The sequence below is a fragment of the Bos taurus genome, chromosome 24 (assembly GCF_002263795.3).
Source record: "Bos taurus isolate L1 Dominette 01449 registration number 42190680 breed Hereford chromosome 24, ARS-UCD2.0, whole genome shotgun sequence".
NCBI lineage: Eukaryota > Metazoa > Chordata > Mammalia > Artiodactyla > Bovidae > Bos > Bos taurus.
Window position 1 is genome coordinate 34,489,295 of NC_037351.1, and position 25,600 is coordinate 34,514,894.

Sequence of the window (25,600 nt, forward strand, 5' to 3'; positions counted from 1 at the left end):
CCTAAATTTCAAATTACTTGGAACATAAGCAAGTTCATTACTCAAACTGTGAATCACTAAATGAAATCACTTCATTTGTTAATGTGATTCAGTTTATCAAGGAGGAAATAAAGTGGAAAGCATAAGAAAATAACTTCATTAATTTCTTAGTGTCGATTCTGATTAATAAATATGTGTGGAATGGCTACTAAAACCATTAGGTAGAAGGTCACTGAGAAATTCTGTAAAGATCAAACTGACAAGTTCTGCACTGATCAATCTTAACACCACTAATAGGATAATCAAGACTTTATAGGCCTTCTTCATGTGCGATCTAAGTACACACACCAGAAGTGAGGTACTCTTGCCAAAATAAACTTGACCCTGAATCTACTCATTTCTCTACATCTAACAAGTTATAAGAAATACAACAGTTAGAAGAACACGTTAAACAATACCATAAAGAATCAATCAGAAAAATACAAAGATTTCTTCAACAAATAAATGGCAGTTTTTAAAACACTGATAAATTCTTAAGTTGGATGTTGGGTGCACAGGTATTTGTTATATTATGCTTTCCATTCTGGTGTATGTTTGAAATTCTCCATAATAAAGTTTTTTAAAAAGAAGAAAATATATCTAGTGTATGTGTATGAGGCAATTAACATATATTTAAAGCATGTGTAAAATGAAAACAGTCTTGAAATACTAACACAGATAGTTAAGACCATACTACACATTTCTATGCTATCCTTACATCATGTCTGTCAAAGCCTGCACTTGACCTGCTTATTTTTGTGTTAACGCTGTTGTCACCATGCAAAACACCATGGTACATGCAGGCATGTGACAGGCCATAGACGGTATCAGTACTAATACAACATCACCCAATTTGGTATCTATCCCTTAATATGGCTCAAACTAACCCTACAGTTGAGAACACAGAGTAATGAGAATGGGGAATCTTGAACCCCAAGGAAAAAAGATAAGAATACACTACCACCTTCACGTGGGTTACACCAGGTTTGTGTGGGTTACACCAGAGGACTGGGAGAGAGAGGCGCCAGCCATGAAGGAAAAGGGGGAATTAAAAACTTTATTCATTCACACACAGGGTCAGAAAGAGTCAGACAAAAATTATATTCCATTTCAAACATGTGCTTAAATAATGTTACCCTGAAGACTTCCTATTACATTAAGTTCCCTCACTCAGAGTCATATGTGCAAGATGGTTTCATTTATTTTTCTTTTTGTTCCTAAAATGTAACAAGTATTAAATCAACAAACCAAAAATGTAATACTGATGACTCAAAGCTTCAAAACTGCTACTCTGTATTCCACCTAAGAAGTGTCAATATAACACAAATCCTGAAAAGTGCCATTTACGTGGCTTCAGGCTTTAGCAGCAACTGCTTTTGAAAAGGTGATGAAAAACAGTTTTTTTTAACCCTCTGACCACATAATTAAGTGTGAGGAAGAATATAAAGCTAAACCACTTTATAGAATGAAAGTATTAAAAAATTTACTTCTCATGCACTCTTTCAAAAAACATTAACAGGACATGTACTCCATCAAAAGGAAGAGTAACTAAGGAAGATGATGTAATGGGATACAGAAAACACAAGATCCAGCCAGGAAAGAGACAAAGGCATCCATCAGAGGCTGCCAAGATGCCTGCTGGGTACCAGGTGTCAAGGGCAATCTGACTGCAGCCACGTGACTCACGGGCCAGACATGCTTAAGGCTTTCATTACCAAGATGTCCACTGCCATCATATCACTTTATCGACGTAAGGACACACTGCCTGAGTGAGCCGGACCCAAATTCTCAACTGAACTTGGCTTATTGGACTATGTAATGATGAGGTTCCCACTCTCCCCTGCATTCCCCCATTCCCTGCCACCTAAACCAGCCGAGGTTTCTCATCCCACTCAACAGAATATTCTGCTTTGCCTTATTCCTAAAACTTTGAGGTGTATCATGGTAAGCTTGGAAGCAAACAACACATGCCCTCTGACTACATTCCTGTTCAGTGTACAGCACGCGGTCCATACTTTTGCCCTTCCTGGTGTCCTGACCGTGCTAAGCCCCGTGTTTTCCAGGACCTACTAATGACCGTGTCTACTGACTACCCCAGAAAGACTCTTACAAGCTCCCAGGGATGTCATTATCCAGAGACTAAATTCAGTTTATCTTCTCCCTAGAAGCTTTCGTCTAAAAGCACAATTCTGCTCTGTCTTTACAAAGGCTAGATTTCTGCTTGCTACTTGGTTTCTCAAAAACTTAAATCCTAAACGTTGTAATACAGAGCACTAAGTCATACAGTAATAAAGACAAACAAGGGAATAATGACAGGAAGAATTAGTTACCTTGCAGGGCTTTGCAGCTGGGAAAGAGTAAACAGAAGGCTTTTACAGGTATTCGTAACACTCTTTTTTAATCCGTAGAGTAGGAATAAAATTTACCTTTTAAAATTTCACTACTATTCTTCAAGCTTCAACATATGTTTTATACACCCCATGTGACACAGGATTGCAGTAAACAACTGCAGAAGCTGTTTACTGCACAAAAGGCCTTGCCAAAGAGGAAAGCAGAGGGTTACATCCAGCCTGAGTTCCACTCACCAAGACCCTCTGCATTGGGACAAGGCTGTTCCTGTGCCCACCCCCCAAGGGATACCTCTGCTCTGCCACTGGCTTGCCAAGCATGCCCCGATAGCACTCCATTCAGCCACAGATGGCATCTTCCCCAAACTCACACTGGTCTGTGGTCTAGTGTTGCTTCTAGAAACGTGCTTCTCCTTATGCTTGCCCAGGGTGCAGGTGGGGAGGGGAGATGAGGGATAGTTAGGGAGTTTGGGATGGACATGTACACTCTGCTGTATTTCAAACAGATAACCAACATGGACCTGCTGTATAGCACAGCACAGGGAACTCTGCTCAATGTTATGTGGCAGCCTGGATGGGAAGAGAATTTGGAGGAGAATGGACACATGTATATATATGGCTGAGTCCCTCTGCCGTCCACCTGAAACTTTCACAACATTGTTAACTGGCTATACCCCAATACAAAAAAAGAAAGAAAGAAAGAAAGAAATGTGCTTCTCAAACTTTAACGTGCACTTGAGTGACTTCGGTATCTTATTAACATGAAGATTCTAATTTGGCAAGTCCAGGAGGAAGGTGACCTATTACCTAGCATGCCTGTAACAAGCTGTCAGGTGACACTAATGCTGCTGGTCACAGAACTTAGATTTGAATTCTGGCTCTCCATCTCCTCTAATGAGAACACAGGCCTCCCAAGAGTAGGAGCCTCGTCTTTTCTGTTTATTCCTACAACCTTCATGCCTGGAACAGAATCCTGCACCTAATTCAGTTCACTTCAGTCGCTCAGTCATGTCCGACTCTTTGCGACCCCATGAACCGCAGCACGCCAGGCCTCCCTGTCCGTCATCAAAGCCCGGAGTTCACCCAAACTCATGTCCATCGAGTCGGTGATGCCATCCAGCCATCTCATCCTCTGTTGTCCCCTTCTCCTCCTGCCCCCAATCCCTCCCAGCATCAGAGTCTTTTCCAATGAGTCAACTCCTCTCATGAGGTGGCCAAAGTATTGGAGTTTCAGCTTTAGCATCAGTCCTTCCAGTGAACACCCGGGACTGATCTCTTTTAGAATGGACTGGTTGGATCTCCTTGCAGTCCTGCACCTATGTGGTCAGTAAATATTTACTAAAGTTTTTCTTAAAAAGCATTGCTTCCTAATAAAAATCAAAGTACTTAAAAGATAAAAGACTAAATTATTTGTCTGACTTCCAAACGTTAAACATTAGACCTTATCATTTAAAAATGAAATCAATACAGCAATACTCTGAATTTGGAAAACATTTTATTTGACAAATGTTTAAAAATCTTAAATTCAAAAGAATTTACATAGCACCAAGTAGTACAAGAGGCCTTCAAGTCCCTAGGAAGAATTCCTCAGATGACACAGACTTTAAAGTCATCATTCCTTAATGCTAAGAACAATATTTTACAGAAGGTAACAGTGGAACAGGGACTGACGCTGAAGTCTCAAAGGGAAATGCTATTAATTTCAGTACACCAAGCAAAACACCCAGAACACACATTCAGGATTTGAAAACACATTCAGTACACCGAGCAAAACACCCAGAACATACGTTCAGGATTTGCTGACTGATCAACGACTGCATCATCAGCAAAAGCAACACGAAATCCAAAATAAGCAAAACCAACAACCCACTTACCCTGATATCTCTGGTTATCCCACCCCATTAAAGAGACTACAAAATTCCCTTCAGAATAACTGCCGTAATTGACCCCCAGACCACTCTACCTATGATCTCTCAGAAACGCATCTGTGAGGGAATGAAACATAAAGCAAGTAAATTCACATGAAATGTTAATAACAAGAAAGCCAAGAGCATGAGATACTGCTTAAGGAGGACTGGCCCAAAAAGGATGTTCGGAAAGGCATTCTGGACAGCAAAACAGCAACATGAAGCCTAAAGGAGGAAAAGAAAACTTTCTACCCACCAATCTTCTCACTGAACACCAACGTGTACAGCAGAGAGGGAACAATCGTTTTTCTTCCCAGGGGAAAAAAAATAAAAAGTTTAAGAAACTGTTATTGGCCTTAAAGAAAATGGGCCACGAAATTCAATTACAGTAGTTTTAACATCTACTGAATACACAGTATTCGAGAATAACATGACGGATCAGAAACAACCTTTACCTTTCCCCTGCGTCCATTCCCTCCGTCCTGATCTTCCCACTGCCAGTCCACTCCTCGTACCACTCTGGCACCTGCGAAGATCCCTCGGGCCGTGATCTTCTTCGATTTTCTACGAGACTCTAACAGAACCCTAAAAGAAGATTATCTATTTTCAATTTTACATAAAAATAAAATTGGTAATGGGTGGCAATTTATTTTTTAAAATAACGACTATATAAAAGGTTATTTTGAAAACACAAAAGATTTTTCTTTGCTCTGGTTAACACCATAAAAGTAACAGGAATACTTTCCACATTCCCTAAGGTATGCTGATGAAGACATTAGTAGTTGGAATAATAACAACAGTTTATACTCACTTAGCTTTTCCTATACATAAAAACAGAGATATAAACTCTGTTACCCACCTTAAGATAAAGGTACTATTTATTACATTACTCATTTTACAAAAAGTCCCAAAGAGGTAAGCATCCATAACTTGCCCAAGGTCACAAAAGTTAAACTGGAATGGAATCAACACATGAATCCAGTCTGACCACTGCAGGGTATCACTGCAACTCTTCACTACTTTAGAGATGGCCTATACAAAACCCGATAACTGCCAGGCACACACTGCAAACGAGGGCCTGAGAGAGACGGCACCACGGCAATGGCAAATGACGAATGGCACTCGACCTTGGGCAGAGGAAGACAATAAGGAGTGGTAGGGACTTTGGTGAGCACCAGAGGACGCTTTGTCTAAAGGGGACAGATGCTCCTGGGCTTCAGCCAGCCGCTGCCAGGAACAAATACAGGCCCTGCGGTGACAGCCTGGGCGGAGGGGGAGTTAGAATTCATAAAGTGATCTTTCTGTGAAATCACCTTTCACAGAAATTCACCTTTCACAGGTTTTACAAGCTAAGTAACTGCTCAAAAATTGAGAGCAAGTCAAGCAAAATACATCTGTGGCCTGGATCTGATCTACACCAAACTGTCTCTAAAGCAGTGTACACCTACAAAAGACTACGGACCTTGAAAGAGACTGTACATGCAGCTACCTAGACAAGCATGGTTCTCCAAAGCCTTCCATCCCTTATTTTCCTACAGCTTTCTCATTCCTAAAAAATCAAACAGAACTGGGATTTTTAAATTCTACTTTCATCTCACTATTCATTTTCAAAATGTCTTTACTACACTCCAACTTTAAAAACTGTAAGCAAAAGACAAAACTAAACAATTTGCAGAAAATGACTCAACAAATGGCAGGGCCAGGATTTGAACCAGGACAGTATGACACAAAAATCCATCTTTCTATTACTCCTGTTGCCGCCTCCCTTCACCGACTTGACTCGTTTCTCTGCATTAGTCACAGCTCCCTGAGAATACTCCATCAGCGAAACCTCTGCACCCACTCACACTCAACACTCCTCTCTTTGCTCCTAAGACACTTTTTATGTATCTCTATATACAGTCCGAAACATCACATGATAATCACTGCTGATCAATGACAATCCCTTAACCTGTAAACTGCTTTAAGAATAACATGCCCTGTTTATCTTCAGATTTACCCAAGTACAGTCTTAAAGCTCTATAGTCTGAATAAATGTCTCTTGATTCCGTAACTGTGCCCTAGTGTTCACAGGATAGAATGCATACGGAGAAAACCATCAGCCTTCCTTGGGCCACCCTTGCACATCCAAACACTGAGCAGGGCCACGTCTCTATACAAGAGAACGAACAGCCCCGATTATCCTGGAAAAACGCACCTAGCTCCGCTGCACCAGTTCTCTTCTTGTCTGTGGTGGCCCTGGTCCCCATCTAGCCTGCTATCTGCTACTTCCTACTAAACCAGCTGTCAGAAGCTATTTCCTAATCCTATTTTTAAGGCTGAATGGTACAAAAAATGTAACAGAGACAAAGAATCGCAATTGGAAAAGAAAAGTTGATTCCCATACCGCTCACTCCCTGGTGTGGTAATTCTATAAAAGCGATGCCTTAAATGATGTTTATCTCCATGATAACAAACGGTGCACAAGTCGTAATTTGTACACTCTGCACACTTCCACCGAATGCCAATGATAGGCTGCTGGCGGCAGGTATCACACATGGTTCCATCATGCTTGATGCCTGTTAAAACAGAGATGCATGCTGACATTAATTTCAAGTACTGTTTATTTGAACAGTATTCCCTGAGGGAAAAAATAGGAACACAGCATTTTACAAAATAGCTCAATAAAGCAAGAAACAATATTTCAAATGAACCATATACGGTTTCAAGATAACAGCAAATATTCTAAAGAGTACAAATTACAGACTAAACCTTTTCTATTCCTTCTTTTGTCATTAGTAAGAACACTTCTCAGTAGCACTTTCCTTGCTCTCATCCAAACCTGAAACTTACATTCAATCCAGAGAGAGAAGGAAAAATCCTTTATCATCAAGGAGATGTTTCAGACTTCAAACACATTAAAAACTTTTTGAGCAACACAAACCTATTCTCCAGGTAAATAATTCCAAAGAAGAAGACAGTTTTATTCTCATAATACCAGAAACAGTCAATTAACTTAAGCTTTTATCCCTAGGTAATGACAACTTTTTGCTTCCCAGTTTAATGGGAAATAACATAGCTGAGTTTGTTGTTGTTGTTTCCTTAAGGAAAAAGAAGTAATAAATGCTAGAAAAAGAAAACAAGCACTTGGTAAAACAACCTCCACCAAAAATACCACTACTGACACTGTATGGTACGAAGACGAGGGAATACTGCTCCTTTACTATTCTGTTACACTAAGATCACTTGTTCACGTAAATTAAAACCAGGGGTTTTTTAAACAATGTGTGGCCTGTGAACATCAGTGTCACTACTTTATGACATGCTGTGTGGTCACGCCCGATGCTGACACCCTCCTACATCAAATTCTGGCTCTGTCAATAATAGCTTTCTCTGTGTCCACAAAAGTCATTTTAACTAAAATATTTACATGTAAAACTACAGTATTTATTTCAAAATACACAGTGGAGAAGGAGGGGAAGTACGGTGAGCTGAGATGAAACAAGACTGCTCATTTGAAGTTGGGTAACAGTTAACACGGGGGTTCATTATACTCTCTGTTCTGTATAAATTTAGAAAAATTTCCAATAATTAAATTAAAAATGAGTCCTATTAGTTCTCAGAACCTCATTCCCTTTGGAGGAAGTGATATGATCTTTAAAGGAAAGGTATGTTCTAAGAATAAAATGAGAATGTGCAGAATACGCAAGAACTATAACACAAAAGTAGTACCGCTGTAACTAAACAAGAACTCATACACTACTGCTACTTCCCGGAAAAGAGAAAAACCCTACTGAACTCTTGTCTATATCCAAGTTTAAAATCTCTATAAGGATGGTAACCAGATTCTAAATTAAGTGCCTACGCTGAGATGGTTAAGATGTAAAAGCGAGGGAGGGATGGGGTGGGGAGAAATGAACACTGGAAGGAATGAGCCCTCACTAGGGAACCGAACTAGCCATCACCACTCTGAACTCAGACTACCTAGTATCTGAGAAATCAATTCCTGTTGTTTACAAATCCCCCAGTCTGTGGTAGATTGTTATGGCAGCCCAAGCAGACCAGGACAATATGGAAAGAGAGATTGTGAAGCTGAAGTGATATAACAGAGGTAAACATACTTAGAAAGGCATTTAGAGCAAAAAGGCAAATATAAGGAATTAGACTGCACTTAACCTTAATAGAGATATATTAAATGTACTAGTCAACCAATTCTAATTTAATGATCAAAGCTGTCATATATCCTTGGCAAATATAGCAATACTCTATACAAAAATTAAAGAACAAATTTCTCAATTTCCCAGAGACTACATATGGAGAATAATCAATTAATTCATGTGTGGATGACCTTCATTTTAGCAAATTACCCACCCTCTCCATGCACTAATTACTATTTTATCTCTGGTTTTCCCCCAAAGCTCATAGCTTCCCTGAGCTGTACCTATCCCCTGGGTTCCTTTCATTGTGTTCACTCCACGATAGCAACAGAGGGCACACCTGCCATTCGAGACAGACCTACTCAAGGGTAGCTCATCCGGCCCTTCCCATTCTAGCCTACGGCTAATTAATTCTGACTGCCTCAATCATGGAAGTGATCATCTGCCACAGGCTCAAAGGAGATTAGACTCCAGCTTAACAGACTGTAAACTAAAATTAAAAACCAAATTTATGGCTGCACAACTCAGAGCTACCAGCATTCACTGGTACTGCATGCTTTAGTGTTTTTAGAATATAAATCAGAAAGCCAAATGCAATTTGCATCTATTCTTCCTTTTGGGGTGTATAAATGTGTACAGAGAAAGGATTTGTTTGGTGTTTTTCAATCATATGAGGAGGGTTGTTTTTTTTTTTTCCCCTAAGTAGCAAGGAATCCATAATCTGGCTAATCACAAGGGTTACTAAGAATCTGCTATATTTTGATTTAAACCAATATATAACCTTTCCTTAAAGTGTTCATTTTGAAAACATAATTTTGTAAATATTCTTGTAATTATTATCTCCCAACACAAATAGCAAAAGTCTACCGAGTTAAGAAAGAAATTATCCTGGCTCACATTAAGATTTTAAGGTAAATTTTAAAACCTATCAACAAAGACTTTGAACAACTGTCATATCTGATGCAAGGCTACTAAAGTGAATTTTAAATTTTCATAAAAATCGCACTTTTTAATAATGGCAAAAATCACTATATGAGTTTTTTAATTCATCATTTTAATACTGAAATACAGATATACACCTGATTTAAGATTTTATATCAGTTACATTCCTAGAAAACTGAGTGTATACTTAAAATGGAGGAAAGGTGTAACAGATTATTTTCTAAAGAAAATCTCACCAACTATATCCACCCCAAGTGCTCCTCTGACAACAGGACAATGAATAACAAGTGACCATCAATAGGCAGGTCTGTTTTCCTCCCCCCTGAACCAGAGGGGACATTTGCCTTGGTTAACAGAAGGTGACCAAAGTGACACTGCATGATTTCTGTGCCATTTGTCTGTCCATGTGTCTCTCTCTCCCCGTTTCAAGATTCATGGCGCCCACCGCCCCCACTGTGCCATGTCGTGGGCACTCTCTCATACTAAGTCTGGCTACCTGAAGCTGCCACAGAGAGGTGGAAAGACATGCCCAAGGAAGCCTGGCTGGGCCAGCCCCTCCACTGTTGACTCTTCTCCCTGAAGCCCCAGACAACGGCGGAACAGAGGCAGGCCATTCCCCACTAAGCCTCGAGCACACAAATATCTTCCACAATACAAAGTTTTGGGCTATTTGTTATGCAACCATTGCAACTAAAACAAAGCAAGTTAAAAATAAGATACAATCTTTGTTATAGTTCTCTGGAGTACAGTGTAGCAAAAATAAGGATAATGAGCTAAATATGAAAAAAGGAAATCATAAAAGTGCTAGAAAAAATAGTTGAACAGCATCTTTTATAATCTTGAGTAAAGTCTAAGCATGACACAAAATGTAGAAGTCACACACATAACCATGTTAGCACACCCATACAGAAAGTGTACAAACGGAGAAAACCAAGCCACTCCTCCCAACTGCACACAGTGGGTCGAGGCAGCACAGATGAGGAAGGGGAGGGCGCTTCCACATTTGTTTGCTGTTTGTACACTTTTGAATTATTTTTTGGTTTTTTAAATTGTTTAATTGGTAGATAATTACAATATTGTGGTGATTTTTGCCATACACCGATATGAATAAGCCACGGGTGTACATGTGTCCCCCATCCTGAACCCCGCTCCCACCTCCCTCCCCAACCCAATCCCTCTGGGTTGTCTCAGCACACCGGCTTTGAGTGCCCTGCTTCGTGCATCGAACTTGCACTGGTCATCTATTTTACATATGGTAATATACACATTTCAATGCTATTCTCTCAAATCATCCCATATATAATGATTGTGCCTTCTCCCCCATAGTCCAGAAGTCTGTTCTTTACATCAGTGTCTCTTCTGCTGCCTTGCATATAGGATCATCATTATAAATTTATCGTCTTTATAAATTCCATATATATGCATGAATATATTGTATTGGTGTTTCTCTGACTTACTTCACTCTGTATAAGAGGCTCATTTCATCCACTCATTCAAACTGACTCAGCCCCATGCATTCCTTTTTATAGCTGAGTAACAGTCTATAGTGTGTATGTGCCAAAACTTCCTTATCCATTCATCTGCCTACGGACATCTAGGTTGTTTCCATGTCCTAGCTACTGTAAACAGTGCAGCAATGTACACTGGGGTACACGGGTCTCTTTCTTCTAGTTTCCTCGGTGTCTATGCCCAGCAGTGGGATTGCTGGGTCATATGGCAGTTCTATTTCCAGTTTTTTAAGCAATCTCCACACTGTTCTCCATAGTGGCTAAACCAGTTTGCATTCCCACCAACAGTGTAAAAGGGTTCCTTTTCTCCACACCCTCTCCAGCATTTACTGTTTGTAGACTTCTTGATGGTAGCCATTCTGACCAGCGTAAGATGATACCTCATTGTGGTTTCGATTTGCATTTCTCTAATAATGAGCAATGTTGAGCATCTTTTCATGTGTTTATTAGCCATCTGTACATCTTTTTTGGAGAAGTGTCTGTTTATTATAATTTCATAACTTTAAAAAGGAAGTACAAGAGATACCAACTTTATCTTCCTGAATCAGCACACATTACAAATAACACATCCATGTATGTGAAGATGGTGTCAAGAAAGCCAGTCAGATGGATACTGTTGCGAGGGAAACAGAAATTGATACAATATCTACAGAGAAGGTACCTGCAAAATGTTTTAAATGCTTTTTAAAGATTTTGACCCCGCCTTGAAAATTTTAAAAAGGTACACCCAGTGATACCAAATTTTTTGTAGTAAATAAAAATTTAACATAACTGATGTTGAAAATATGAGACAATTTATGTATCAACTAAGGTAATCCATAAAGGAAAATTCTCTGTGGTTATTAAACTACATTGCAGAAGAAACATTACTGAGATGGTAAACAATATTATTATTTTATAAAGTAGTTTGCTAAGAATTACAATACAGCACTTTGGTAAATAAATTATATGTATAACACATATGCACAGAAAAATTAGAAAGATAACCCCCAAAATGTGCTTGATGGGATTCATTCCCCTTTGTGGTTTTTCAAGTTTTCTACACTCAGTGTGTATTAATTGTAGGAAGCAGCTGGGTAAGAAGGGGCATTTAATATGCAGTATAAGCATCAGAAATGCTGGTATATGTCCCTTACAATTAAAATAAAAGCTGAAAATAAAAATACGAGGAACTCCAATGATTTATAGAAACCAACTTTCAAATTGTTACGTTAGCAACGTGGTACCTAACAACTCAAAGTTTTTTTCTTTTAACCCATAGCCTAACCTAGTTATTCCATGCTTATGAAAATAAAATGCATACCTAACACGTACACTCCTTAATCTGTCTTAACTCAGGAAAACACCAGGACCCAAAACTGCATAATATCAAAGAGCAGTGACAGTAAATGTCCACACAACAGTTACATTTCTGAACAAGGTCTAAGATAGGTCTCCTATGCCATCACAAAAAGCCAAGCATACTAAACAAACTGGCCCCACACACACTGAGAGGCACACCCTAAACTACTGGCCCAGCTCTTCAAAGCAGTGTGGACTGATGAGAGCCAAAGGGAAAACATATCCCCACCTGACCAAAAAAAGACAAGTCCAGGTTTCAGCTAGTCCCCTACTTACATATTTTTCATCTCTAAGTGCATTTTCCACACGTACAAGAATAACATTCATCAGCTCATAATCTGAGTATACGCTTTCTTTAAATGGAACCATTTAAACACACAATGATAACCGGTTAAAAACAAAACACCCTCCTACAATTCATGGTTTTAAGAATACTTCAAGAAAATCATTAATGCACACAAAAGCACACCCAAATCCTTTTTTGGTTCCCACAGTTCAAATGCCAACAAAGCTACCGAACAGCTGTGAAACCGACCAATGCTGAGAACTGTAGAAAGTCAACAAAGCAGCTGCTCCAACACCAAAATGAGCAGGAGAGAATTTTTAATGACAATGCAATGAATTGACTTTAAAACAAAAGTTGATATTTAAAGAAAACATTAAAAAGGAGAAAGAGCCTTAAATGAAAAGGCCAACATTTTAGTAACCTCTTACTGTGGTAGCTTTTTTGTTTGCCCTTACTTCATCCACCCAATTCATTCTCACCTAAAACTGTCCTCTTCCATTCAAAATCTCCTCAGCCCTAGCAAGAGTTATTCCTTAAAATTTCCCTTTCTTGAAATTTAATTCCTTAACTAACCCCATTAGTGCTTTTTCTCCTTATAGAATACCACATCACCCTAGAGAGTAACGCTCTTTCCCTTTGCTAAGCTTTATGAAGACATCTGCCACTGTTAAATGAACCACCTGATGATAGCTTTTGACTCATTCTAATATTTAAATGACCATCTGCTCTACATTTAATGACATCTCGCCTAAATTCAGTAACTTAGAGAATTTACATAGCTTAAGTCTTTTTGTTGGCTAATTTTATGAAAACGGTAAAACATGCTAATTGAAATCAATAACCACAAGTTCTTAAAAGAGGCAAGGAAAACAGTTCAAATCCACAAAGCATTGATTTAAGTAAACTGCTAAATTTCTAGAGAGAAAAGATGATCGAAAAAGAGAAGTTTCTCACTATAAGCAGTTCATTATGTGAAGCAAGAGTAAATAATGTAAATGTTCATTAACAAGAGAGTGCAGACGTATATGAGGTATATAATGGAGTATCTAAAATGAACCTTTAAGAGCCACACAATTCGACATGGATGAACTCTTCAACCATAATGCTCCATTTTAAAATTATACAAGAATACAAAAATGTTGATTGTTTACAGATATATACAACATAGCATAAATGTAAAGAAATCCATAGGAACTACTAATTTCTACACAGTGGTAGCAGAATTTCTACAGAGTGGTTACTTTACGAGAGGAAGGGAATGAAATTGGGAAGAAGTACAGTGTTTCAAACATCAGAAATGCTTTATTTGTAGATAGGTGCACAGGTATTTATTAATCACTCATGTACCAGTATACCTTAAATACTGTGTAATAAACTTTTAAAATAAAAGATAAGCATTCCTAGACTAGTACAGTGCCTAGTTAACCCTCTACCTTTTTGCCCTAATTAAAAGATTTCACCTAACAGTAAGAAGTAATATACAAACCATCAACCTGTGTTTAAACGCAATTACTTATTGTGGCGTAACTATTTGCTGATGTAATTCAACTAACCAGGAATTCCTATTTCTGATTTATGGATTCACTCAATTTTAAGCCAAATCAGGGTGACAAAAAGTTTACAGAGATTAAAGAGGGTTAACCAACTAGAATATGCATCTTATCCTCCCTGAACCATCAAAGTACTTATTGTTTAGAAACTGATTGAAGTGTAATTAAAATTCCTGATGAGGGTGAGGCCTTTGTGACCTGCCAGCTGCTTGGTATACTCCACATTCCTTACTCTTGAGAAACAGTAAATTAGTGAAAATAAGATTATTATTAATACTAATTACTACTTAAATCAGTACACCAAGCTAGGTGCTTCACATATATCACATAACCTTCCCAACAATATTAAAAGGTAGGCATTATTATTCTCAATTATAGATGAAGAAATTGAGGATATGCGGGCTCAAATTCAAACCATGTAAGTCTGATTACAAAGCTTGGCCTCTTATGCTCTTGACTCCACCTGGGTTTTTTCTTTACTTAGCTCTGATTTTGTTTGAAGAATAATTACATATCTAGGGCATCATGTTTCTCATTTAACATACTACACTCAAAATAAAAGCTATTGAATCCCATTCTAATAACCAAATAAATCTCAGAGAGATACATTTTAAAAACTGAAAAGATTGTCTGCGTGCCTGACTCTGCAACCCCATGGACTCCTCTCACCAGGCTCCTCTGTCCAAGGGATTCTCCAGGCAAGAACACTGGAGTGGGTTGCCAAGCCCTTCTCCAGGGGATCTTCCCCATCCAAGAACTGAACTTTTGTCACTGAGGTCTCCTGCATTGGCAGGCAGGTTCTTTACCACTAGTGCCCCTTGGGAAAATGAAAAAATTATCTATTTCTTAGTTAATTTCAATAGTGTAGTAGAGTGAAACACCATCGACTTCCAACCAACTCTTATTTTGAGTTAAGGAGATGTCTTTGAAAGTGTCTCACTCAAAATCTACGATTCTCTCAACTTTTCTGTTGGACAAGTTATTCTCTCATCTATTTTTTCTACTCTACTTTATTAAAAGCTTGCATAACAATCATGCCTCACACAATTCAAACAAAAGAAACAAGGTATCAAACTAGGCACACAACTAGCAATTTCAGTAATATATTTGCTATCTATTTTAGCACTTATTACACGAGAGTAGAAAATGAAATGAAACAAAAATGAGAACTTCATCCACTTTTTTCCCTCCTAACAGATAAAACTTCATTATTTCATTTTAGAAGCAAAACATCTATGTAACTTTACCTACTCCAACTTCATTTGACAGATGAAGAATTAAAGTTTAGAGAGATTAATGTTATAAAGTATGGGGGGTGGGGGAGAACTGACAAGCCTGGATGTGAACCTCAACCATCAACCAATTACTTATGAAATCTTGGGCAAACTTGTTCATTTCCCATAGCCTGTTTTCTCATCGGTAAAATGAAGGCTATCAAATAACACTTTTATGAGGACTAAATGAGATAAAGTATGTAAAAAGCTTGGCATAATTTCTGACACATGATGCAAGTCCGGTAAATGTCTGATCCTCTAGTTAACAAGTCCACATGAGGAAACAGAGAATGAACAAACACCTTAACTTCCCTACTAACCCGGTGCATTTTCCACTGTTCCACGAAGAGAGGCTGGCAAAGGGAGGTAAGCAAGGCACCATAATGTAAAACATCACAATCCCAAGCTTTCACGATTTATTATTACTACTAGCCCTACAAAACCCACTCCAGTGTTCTTGCCTGGAGAATCCCAGGGACGGGGGAGCCTGGTGGGCTGCCGTCTATGGGGTCGAACAGAGTCAGACATGACTGAAGCGACTCAGCAGTAGCAGCAGCAGCCCTACAAAACTCCCAAAGTCCAAATAATGATTTTTTTAATATCAGAAGTTTCCACCCCATTTTTTGCTTTTTTAGGAACAAAATTATCATCAAGACAATAAACCCACCCCTGGGAGAAAGCCATATACTCTTATCATGAGTGTGCATAGAGAATATAAACTAATCCTAACCACAGCAAGCATCTACTAAAGTAAATATACTCCCAAAGTCACTCCAAGCCAGAAGTGAGTGTCTGGACTACCTGCTACGTTCCATTATCTCCTCCATTAGTTTAAACCCCACCTTATCTTAGTTGTGTTCTACAAGTTCATTTAAAAGCTGGTTGTTTAGAATTCAGGATCATTTTCCTCAGAAATGAACTTGTAAAGATAACTTAGATACCAGACTATTTCATAAGAACCTATTTACACAGAGCTAATCTATGGGAAAAAGATCAAATTGTTTCTGTGTTCCTAGTTCAGTCCGAGGAGGTGGTTTATTGTAATGCAAACATCCCAGTTTAAAAGGGGGTGGGGGGCAAGCTAAACTGGCCATGGGGACATCTGAAAGTATATGAGCAAAGAAATGGGCTTAGGAGAATGAGCAATGTTCTAAAAGAGCCATTTTCCCACAGATACTTCACATGCTTAAGCTCTTGTCTGGTGACTCAGTACAACAGTCTCCAAAGTGAGGTACATGACCCAGGAAACACAAAAGAATGTGCTTTGAAATGGAAGAGACAGGCCCACAATCTCTTATCTATTCCAAAATCCCAAAATTCTCAAGTTGTTTGTAAATGAGCAGCAAACTGAGTGGTAAATCCTGATCTGAATGAACAAAAGGCTATGTTGTTGTTTTGTTCAGTCAGTCCCTCAGTTGTGTCCGACTCTTTGCGACGCCATGGACTCCAGCATGCCAGGCTTCCCTGTCCTTCACCATCTTCTGGAGGTTGCTCAAATTCACGTCCATTGAGTCAGTGATGCCATCCAACCATCTCATCCTCTGTCGTCCCCTTTCTCCTCCTGCCTTCAATCTTTCTCAACATCATGGTCTTTTCTAATGAGTCGGCTCTTCACATCAGGAGCTTCAGCTTCAGCATCAGCCCTTCCAATGAATATTCAGAAAAAACCAGTAGCTTTGACTATATAGACCTCTGTCAGCAAAGTGATGTCTTTGCTTTTCAATACGCTGTCTAGGTTTGTCATAGCTTTCCTTCCTAGGAGCATCTTTTAATTTCATGGCTGCAGTCACCATCCACAGTGATTCTAGAGCCCAAGAAAATAAAATCTGCCACTGTTTTCACTTTTTCCCCTTCTATTTGCCATGTAATGATGGGACCAGATGCCATGATCTTAGTTTCCTGAATGCTGAGTTTTAAGCCAGATTTTTCACTCTCCTCTTCCAACCTCATCAAGAGGCTCTTAAGTTCCTCTTCACTTTCTGCCATTTGAGTCATATCATCTGCATATCTGAGGTTGTTGAAATTTCTCCCAGCAATCTTGATTTCCAGCTTGTGATTCATTCAGCCCAGCATTCTGCATGATGTACTTTGCATATAAGTTAAATAAGCAGGGTGACAATATACAGACTTAATGTACTCCTTTTCCCAAATTTGAACCAATCTATTGTTCCATGTACAGTTCTAACTGTTGTTTCTTGAACCACACACAGGTTTCTCAGGAGGCAGGTAAGGTGGTCTGATATTCCCATCTCTAAGAATTTTCCACAGGTTGTCATGATCCACACAGTCAAAGGCTTCGGTGTATTCAGTGAAGCAGATGTTTTTCCCTTAGTATAATTATTCATACGCTTTCTGCAGAAATACTGGTGTATCTGATATGACAGGTGCTGCTCTGAACCTGGAAGTGGGTGATATGTACGCTGTGGAATACCATATTACAGCTCTAAATTCCAAAAGTTTATAAACTCAGTCCCAAGCATTCTGAAAAAGGGTATGGACTTCCATTAAAACGTTCACATTTACTATTTTCTAAAAATCTAAGAATTAAATTAGGTTAGTAATTATACATTACTCAGCTGATACTAGAACCCTCAGTGCGTCACTAAAAACAAAAAAAAATCATACAACACACACAATACAAGGTGTAGTGAGGATGGGTGGGAGTTTGACAGCTGAGGGTCTAACAATGTCGCTCACTTCTGGCACACTAAGACATAGCTAGGCAGACTTGCAGAATACATCTTAATGATATGAAACCACACGTTGATTATCTTGAGATAAAGTGCTTAAAGTTTCTTTTTTTTCCTACAAAATAAGAGTAAGTATTCCCAAATTGCACACCTTTTCTAGAATGAAAAGTGGTTGCTAACAGTATGCTTCCTAGAAGATACATATATTTTTTAATTATACCATTTAATCTGTCCCTCCAGGTAAAGGTGATGTCTGACAAGAAATAAGAAAATAAATGCAGTCTAAAGGGAACTAGAGTAAGCAAGGTGAAAAGTGACATCTCAAGATACTTCCCTCATTATGTGGTCTTTAATGCTGAAACACTGTGTGTCACCAATAAACTCTAATATCTGCATCCATAAAAGAAAATCATTTTATTTCATCTTAAATTCAGTGGATTCTGAATTCATTTATTCAAAATATAAAAATGAAACACCTTCCAATTCGTTTGTAAGAAATGATCAGGATCAGAAAAGATGGAAAACTACCAGCTAAATTTCAATAAAAATGTTTACTTAACTGGTAAATGAAATAGAAACATAAGACTGAGTTAGGTAAACACACTGCATTAATCAGGGTCCAGTCAGCAGACAGGAAACCACGCAAATCCACCACTTCTAAAAATGGGAAAACAATGAAAAAACAGGATTATTTAAATGTAAGAGGCTTAAAGGAGGGGTCCCATAGGGCTGGATTACATGTTACATGTGGGATACATGTAAACCATTAATGTCCAACCATAGTGTTACATTAAGTTAATCAAACAACCATATCACAGACTAGAACAATTTATCTCAGTTTTCTAGTCAACTTTCCCTCAGGAAAAGTGGTACAAATGGTGATCATTTCTGAACTACTATAAACAGAAGAGAGGATGATGAGGAGAAGCAATGAATTAACTGAGTTTTCGTCCCTATAATCTGCCATTCACCAGCTTTGGGACTGAACAAGTTTCTTCATCTCTCCAAGCGTGAGTTTCTTTTTATCTGTGTTAGGAATCCACCTATACATCTAATGAGTCCAAAGCTCTTTGAGAAGAGCGACTTATTCAGAAAATACTCATCCAGAGCTATGGTTTTGATAGAAAATGGAGATACAAGGAACAAACACACACACATTCCTTCCCCCTCAACTAATCATCTCATGCAAAAGACAATTACAACCAGCATCCCTGGAGCAGCAGAAAGGAGCACAGGGAACACTGCAATCATACTGTCTAGCAATTAAAGGTGGAGGAGAGAACCTGTGGGAGGCTACCTGGAGACACATCCAAAAAGAAATATCTAATCTAACCACAGAGATAAGCCTGTAGTTTGATGGCTCTGTTGGTAAAGAATCCGCCTATAATGCAAGAGACCTGGGTTTGATCCTGGAGAAGGAAATGGCAACCCACTCCAGTATTCTTGCCTGGAGAATCCCAGGGACAGGGAGCCTAGTGGGCTGCCGTCTATGGGGTCACACAGAGTTGGACACGACTGAAGTGACAGCAGCAGCAGCAGGAACTAAACCACCACCATATATTAAGACAGCATTACAGGTGACTTCCCTGGTGGTCCAGTGGCTAAGACTCTGTGCTCCCAATGCAGGGAGCCTGGGTTCAATCCCTGGTCAGGGAACTAGACCCTACATGCCGCAATTCAAGAGTTCGCATGCCACAACTAGGGCTTCCCTGATGGCTCAGACAGTAAAGAATCTGCCTGCCATGCAGGAGACCCCGGTTAGATCCCTGGGTTGGGAAGATCCCCTGGAGGAGGGCATGGCAACCCACTCTAGTATTCTTGCCTGGAGAATCCCATGAACAGAGGAGCCTGGTGGGCTACAGTCCACAGGGTCGCAAAGAGTCAGATACGACTGAGCAACTAAGCACATGCCACAACTAAGACCAGGTGTGTCCAAGGGCCAACATCATCTCCATCACCTGGGAGCTTTTAAACTACCCTTGCTGAATTCCACACTTAGTGAATCAGAATCTGCATTTTTAAAGGTTCCCAGGTGACCTGCATGCTTCAGTTCAGTTCAGTCGCTCAGTTGTGTCCGACTCGTTGCAACCCCATGAATTGCAGCATGCCAGGCCTCCCTGTCCATCACCAACTCCCGGAGTTCACTCAAACTCATGTCCATCGAGTTGGTGATGCCATCCAGCCATCTCACCCTCTGTCGTCCCCTTCTCCTCCTGCTCCCAATCCCTCCCAGCATCAGAGTCTTTTCCAACGAGTCAACTCTTCCCATGAGCTGGCCAAAGTACTGGAGTTTCAGCTTTGGTATCATTCCTTCCAAAGAACACCCAGGACTGATCTCCTTTAGAATGGACTGGTTGGATCTCCTTGCAGTCCAAGGGACTCTCAAGAGTCTTCTCCAACACCACAGTTCAAAAGCATCAATTCTTCGGCGCTCAGCTTTCTTCACAGTCCAACTCTCACATCCATACATGACCACTGGAAAAACCATAGCCATGCTTACTCTCTGACAAGTACTGATAGAGGGGTAACTATTCTTGAGAACTTCAAGTTGATTTCTTGAGGTCCTCGTTCAACCAAGTTGCAATCTACAGGGAGTATTAAAACTAGATGGACTTTCATCATTTAGAACGTCGTTTTAGTAGATGAAGATAAAAAAGGAAAAGGTATGTTATCTAAGTCTTCAAAATAGATAGGCTCTTTAGGAAAATCAAGCTCTCCTTACAGATGCCTTTAGCAAAAACCATCTCACAATGGTTAGGACTTCCCTGGTGGCTCAGACGGTAAAGCATCCTGCGGGAGACCTGGGTTCGATCCCTGGGTCGGGAAGATCCTCTGGAGAAGGAAATCGCAACTCACTCCAATACTCTTGCCTGGAAAATCCCATGGACAGAGGAGCATGGTGGGCCACAGTCCACGGGGTCGCAAAGAGTCAGACACGACTGAGCGACTTCACTTTCACTTTCATCTCACAATATCTCATCCTTTTCAGGTTTGGCATCCTACTCTCCAAACACTGTTCACAAAAGTCCTGTTTTTTCCCAAGGCTCTCTCCCCAGATAACACTCTTTTCTCCTGTAGATCAGAAGAGAAATAAGGGGGCTCGGAAAGGAAATGCTGAGGGTTATTAATTGACTTCACTTTTTAACCAGGGTGAGCACTGCTAGGCCTTCAACTGAGTCATGATGTCTAAGGAGTTGGTCCACGTGTGACCAAGAAGCACTCTTTGCCAGAGGTGGAAGAAAACGACAAAGAACCACCCCAAGACAGCCTGGACCAACAATACCAGAAGCTGATTTTAAATAAAATCATCTATACTTCTAACTTTCACTATCCATACTCAGGAGGGTAGACAGAACCTTAATGGGCAACGCAAATTATCTTCTCCACTCTTTCTCTGGTAACAATACAACACTGAGGTCAAGTGACCAAAAAACGAGCAGTGAGTAAAAAGACATTTCTCCCCAATCCTATAAAGTCAGTATCTAAATGATAAAATGTTGACTATACCTACTTGATTACACAGTTCCCAAAATGAACTCCCAACGAATTCAATAACATAGGTATTTCCACAATCTTCTTACTCACTACAAATTAACCAAATATATCTGGATACAAGACAGAAGTTATATCATTCAAATATACACTAAATGCTCCTCTTTTCAAAGCTTGACTATCCTAGCCATAAATTCAAACTTATCATATGACACCCGAAAGAAATTAAATAAAGCTTATGTGCCAAAACGTGACAGACCCCACATACAACCCTTGGACAAAATCTCCAAAACACAGTAAAGGAATAACAGAAAGATTCAAAATGACTCAACCATTCCAGAATCCTTAATTCTTAGGAAGTTTCACAGAATTTTATTTTAAAACGTACCCATTTCTTAATTTCCAGACTTCAATAAATTTTCTATTCATATACTGTGAGTACACATAAGAAACAAAAACTTGAATAATCAATCTCAGTTGTCCTGGTAAATATTATAAGAATTTTAAAAACAATGAAGCTTAAGAACACAAAAGGCATAAAAATATAACAAACACCTACACACCCACGACCCAGTTTACGACATAAAATTTACCAAAAAAATTACCACACTACACTTCCTTCAATGTAAAGATATCCACTCCCCTGAGTTTGGCATTTATTATTACTTTTTGGTATACTTTTACCACATAAGCACATATCCTGAAACTAATGAGTATCAACTGGGGGCAACCCTGCTCTCTAGGGGGCACCTGGCACTGTCTGAAATATTCTGGGTTATCATGGCTACTACCAGTGGGCAGAGGCGCGTGCACAGGGGAGCCCCTCCAGCAAAGAATTATCTAATCAGTTCCAAACAGCAATAGTGCCAAAACTGAGAAACCCTGTCCCAAACAGTAAACAGGACTGCTCTACATTTTAACAGAGCAGACGTTGCCTCCTTTAAGAAACTTTACTTTCTTGCTTTATTTGCAACACTAATTTTCTATAGGGGTTTTAAAAACGTTTGCTAACAGCATCCGATGAACAAGATGAACTGATACATACCAACAGATTAAATAATGTGTAAAATTATCTTGTAAACTAAGATTTTTAAACCTCTGAAAAATACCTGTTTTTACATAAGATAATGCAACTATTTATAGGACAGATATATCCCATACTATAAAGCATGCAGGGAACAGGAATATCCCTTCAAAACCTGCTGCAGTAGAGGATTTGTTACACTTTACCTTTACCCTGGAAAGATATTTAAAGTTTCCCATAAACCTACCATTACGGATCCCAAGATGCCTTCAAATTGTTGAGTTGTGGTCAAAGTTTAGCTTGCGCCAGCAGGATAAAGTTTTAATTAAGAGTGTCCAGAAACAAGAATATGCCCCATAGTGTTGTTAGGAGGGCAAATTGGTAAAAATGTCTCTGCAGGGCATTTAGTCAACATCTACCAAAATGTTACATATATGTACCCTTTGATGCGGCAATTCCACTTCCGCAGCGCTCAATACACATCCATATACATGTTCAAGGACTCATTCAAAACATCATTGTAAATAAGACCTGGAACAATACAAATGTCCATCAACACACCACTGGTTAAATAAAGTACGGCATACAATCACTGGAATATTATGCAGCTATAAAATAATAAGGTAGACCTATATTTGCTAACATGGAACAATCACCAAGGGGCTTCCCAGGTGGCGCGAGTGGTAAAGAACCTGCCTGCCAATGCAGGAGACATAAGGAATGCAAGTTCGATCCCTGGATGGAGAAGATCCCCTGGAAACAGGCATGACAACCCGCTCCAGTATTCTTGCCTGGAGAATCCCAAGGACACAGGAGCACGGCAAGCTATACAGTCCATAGGGTTGCAAAGAGTGGGACACGACTGAATCGACTTAGCATAGCATAGTATAACAATCAATAATAGGTACTATTAAGATAAGAAGCAGAAGTACAGAAGAGAGTAATACAGTAGTTTCTTAACACTGTTTTAAAAGGGTTGCAGATTTACAATACATTGATATTTACATATGCTTCCAGTGAGTATTCTGTAAGAACACACTGGTGGTCCCTTCCTGTACCGGGAAATCTTTTCTTTTGGCCCTGCACATAAATCTTCTGCAACATTTAAACAACCAGCTAAGAAACACAATTCTAGGCATTATCTATTCAATAACTGAATTGCCTTTGTGTTAATTTCCTTTCTATTGGCTGCTAATAACAACTATGTACCCATTACAGGATCTGTTAGATTTTGCCAAACTCAATCATAAAGCTTTAGAAATAGCTAAAGCATGCTGAAAACTATCAAATATGAAATCTGAAACTATTTCCTACTGAACAGGGTCCCAAGGATAAATCTACGTGAAAACGAATTCGATTAAATTATTCTGAGAACAAGCTTTCAGGTGATTACATTACAGAAAAATTCTAGAATCAGTAACCAACAGTTCCCTGAAATGTGATGAATCGAGAAAGACAATGACTCAGAGCCTTGTTAATGGATAAGTCTCTGCCTTAACCTTACAGATGAACTGAGATGTTAAAAGATACCAGGTGACCCTATGCCTATCTTCCACTTGAGAGAGTATTTAACACAAAGAAAGGGTTCAATATTGAGACTGTTTTTCGTTCTATTGCTATAAAGATACACAAGGAAACAATTTAGATGAAAAATCAGTCCACAGGGTATCAAGTGGCATTCAGCTACAGAACTCCAAGTCTTTCTGCATGTCAGATGAGGAAGAAAGGGAATCGCAACAAAACCGAGGTACCAACGGCCCCTCGGTAATTGTTACCGGCCAACGAAACACCATATGGCAAGGCAAGCCTCCCTTCAGACACTTATCACTTGGAGGCTGATTATTTCAATTCAATTGGACAGGCCTCTCCAGATCCCTTCCCTGGAAGAGGGGAGGGGTCTGTTGTCTTCCCGGTGCTTTGTGCCTTCCAGGTTTGAAAGCATCCTTGTACTGGTGCAGCCATCATTTCCCTTGGGGACTGGGCGGAGGGAAGGGAAGCAGGGGAGTCTTTTTTTCTGTAAGTTTGTGTTTACCAGGTAAGGAACCTAAAATTCCCTCTGGCTCTTTCCCTACCCGCTCCCTCCGGCCGGGCGCGGCGGGGGAGGCGTTGGACCGCGGGGCTTCGCCCAGGCCGCCCGACGCCCCCCACCCACTCCGCGTTGCCCCTGCTCCACGCGCAGGCCCCGAGCCCCGGGGGCCGCCCTTACCCGTGGGCGCGCTGTCCAGGATGCGCAGGTCGTAGGCCCCGGAGCAGCGGTAGTTGGCAGCCGTGCCGTTGTCCCACACCACCACCACCTCCTCTGGGCTCTCGAAGCTCCGGACCGTGCCCACATGGCCCTCGCCGCCGTCCTGCTTCCCCCACTTCCAGTCCGGGCCGCGCACTACGCGGGCCCCGACTCCTTCCACCATCACCCGGTTATTCCTGGAGTTACTCATCGGGGCCCGAGCTGCGGGCTCCGCCGCCGCCGCCGCCGCCGCCGCCGCCGGGGGGCCCGTAAGGGAATTGGGCCCGGGCCGGACTCTCGGCGCCGGCGGGGGCGGCAGCGAGCCCCGGGGGACGTGGGAATAATTCACGGGGGCGGCGGCGCGGTCCCCGCCGAGCCCGCAGCCGCTCCCCAGCCGTCGTCGCCGCCGCCGCGCCCCCCTCTCGGACTGGAGGCCGGACGGCAGCGGCTCGGAGGCTGAGGCGGCGGCGGGCGGGCAGAGGGGAGGGGGCCGTGGGCGGGGACTCCCCCGCTTCCTCCGGGCTCCCCGGCCGGGCTACAGCGACGGCCGCCAGGAAACCACGCTCTCCCCCGACCGGGAGCGCGGGGAGCGGAGGGGGCCGGGGGAGGCTCGCCCTGGGGAGACGGCGCGGGCGGCGGGGAGCAAGCTTAACTGCCGGCCTATCTTCTCCCCCGGGCCCTCGCCCCGGGGTGGACGCCCGAGCGCCGGCGCCGCCTCCTCCCCCGTGGGCGGTGATGGTACCTCCCGGCGTCCGGCGAGCGCCCGGGCCCAGGGGCCCCCTTCTCTCTGCCCCCGCGCACGCCGCCGCGCTCCGCCCCGCCACAGAGTCCCCGCCGGGCGAGAGCGGCTCCACATCCGG

General features: G+C 41.0%; 1 protein-coding gene across 1 annotated transcript in view; it reads right to left on the reverse strand.

Annotated features, from left to right (window-relative positions):
- Window positions 1–24,951, reverse strand: part of MIB1 (MIB E3 ubiquitin protein ligase 1) — a 90,409-nt gene extending 65,458 nt beyond the window's left edge. Inside the window, exons 1-3 of the mRNA NM_001206030.1 lie at window positions 24,723–24,951; window positions 6,660–6,831; window positions 4,729–4,858 (exon numbers count right to left, since the gene is read on the reverse strand). Coding sequence (NP_001192959.1) covers window positions 4,729–4,858; window positions 6,660–6,831; window positions 24,723–24,951 — 531 coding nt within the window. The remainder of the gene's footprint in view (window positions 1–4,728; window positions 4,859–6,659; window positions 6,832–24,722) is intronic.
- Between the last annotated feature and the right edge of the window lie 649 nt (window positions 24,952–25,600).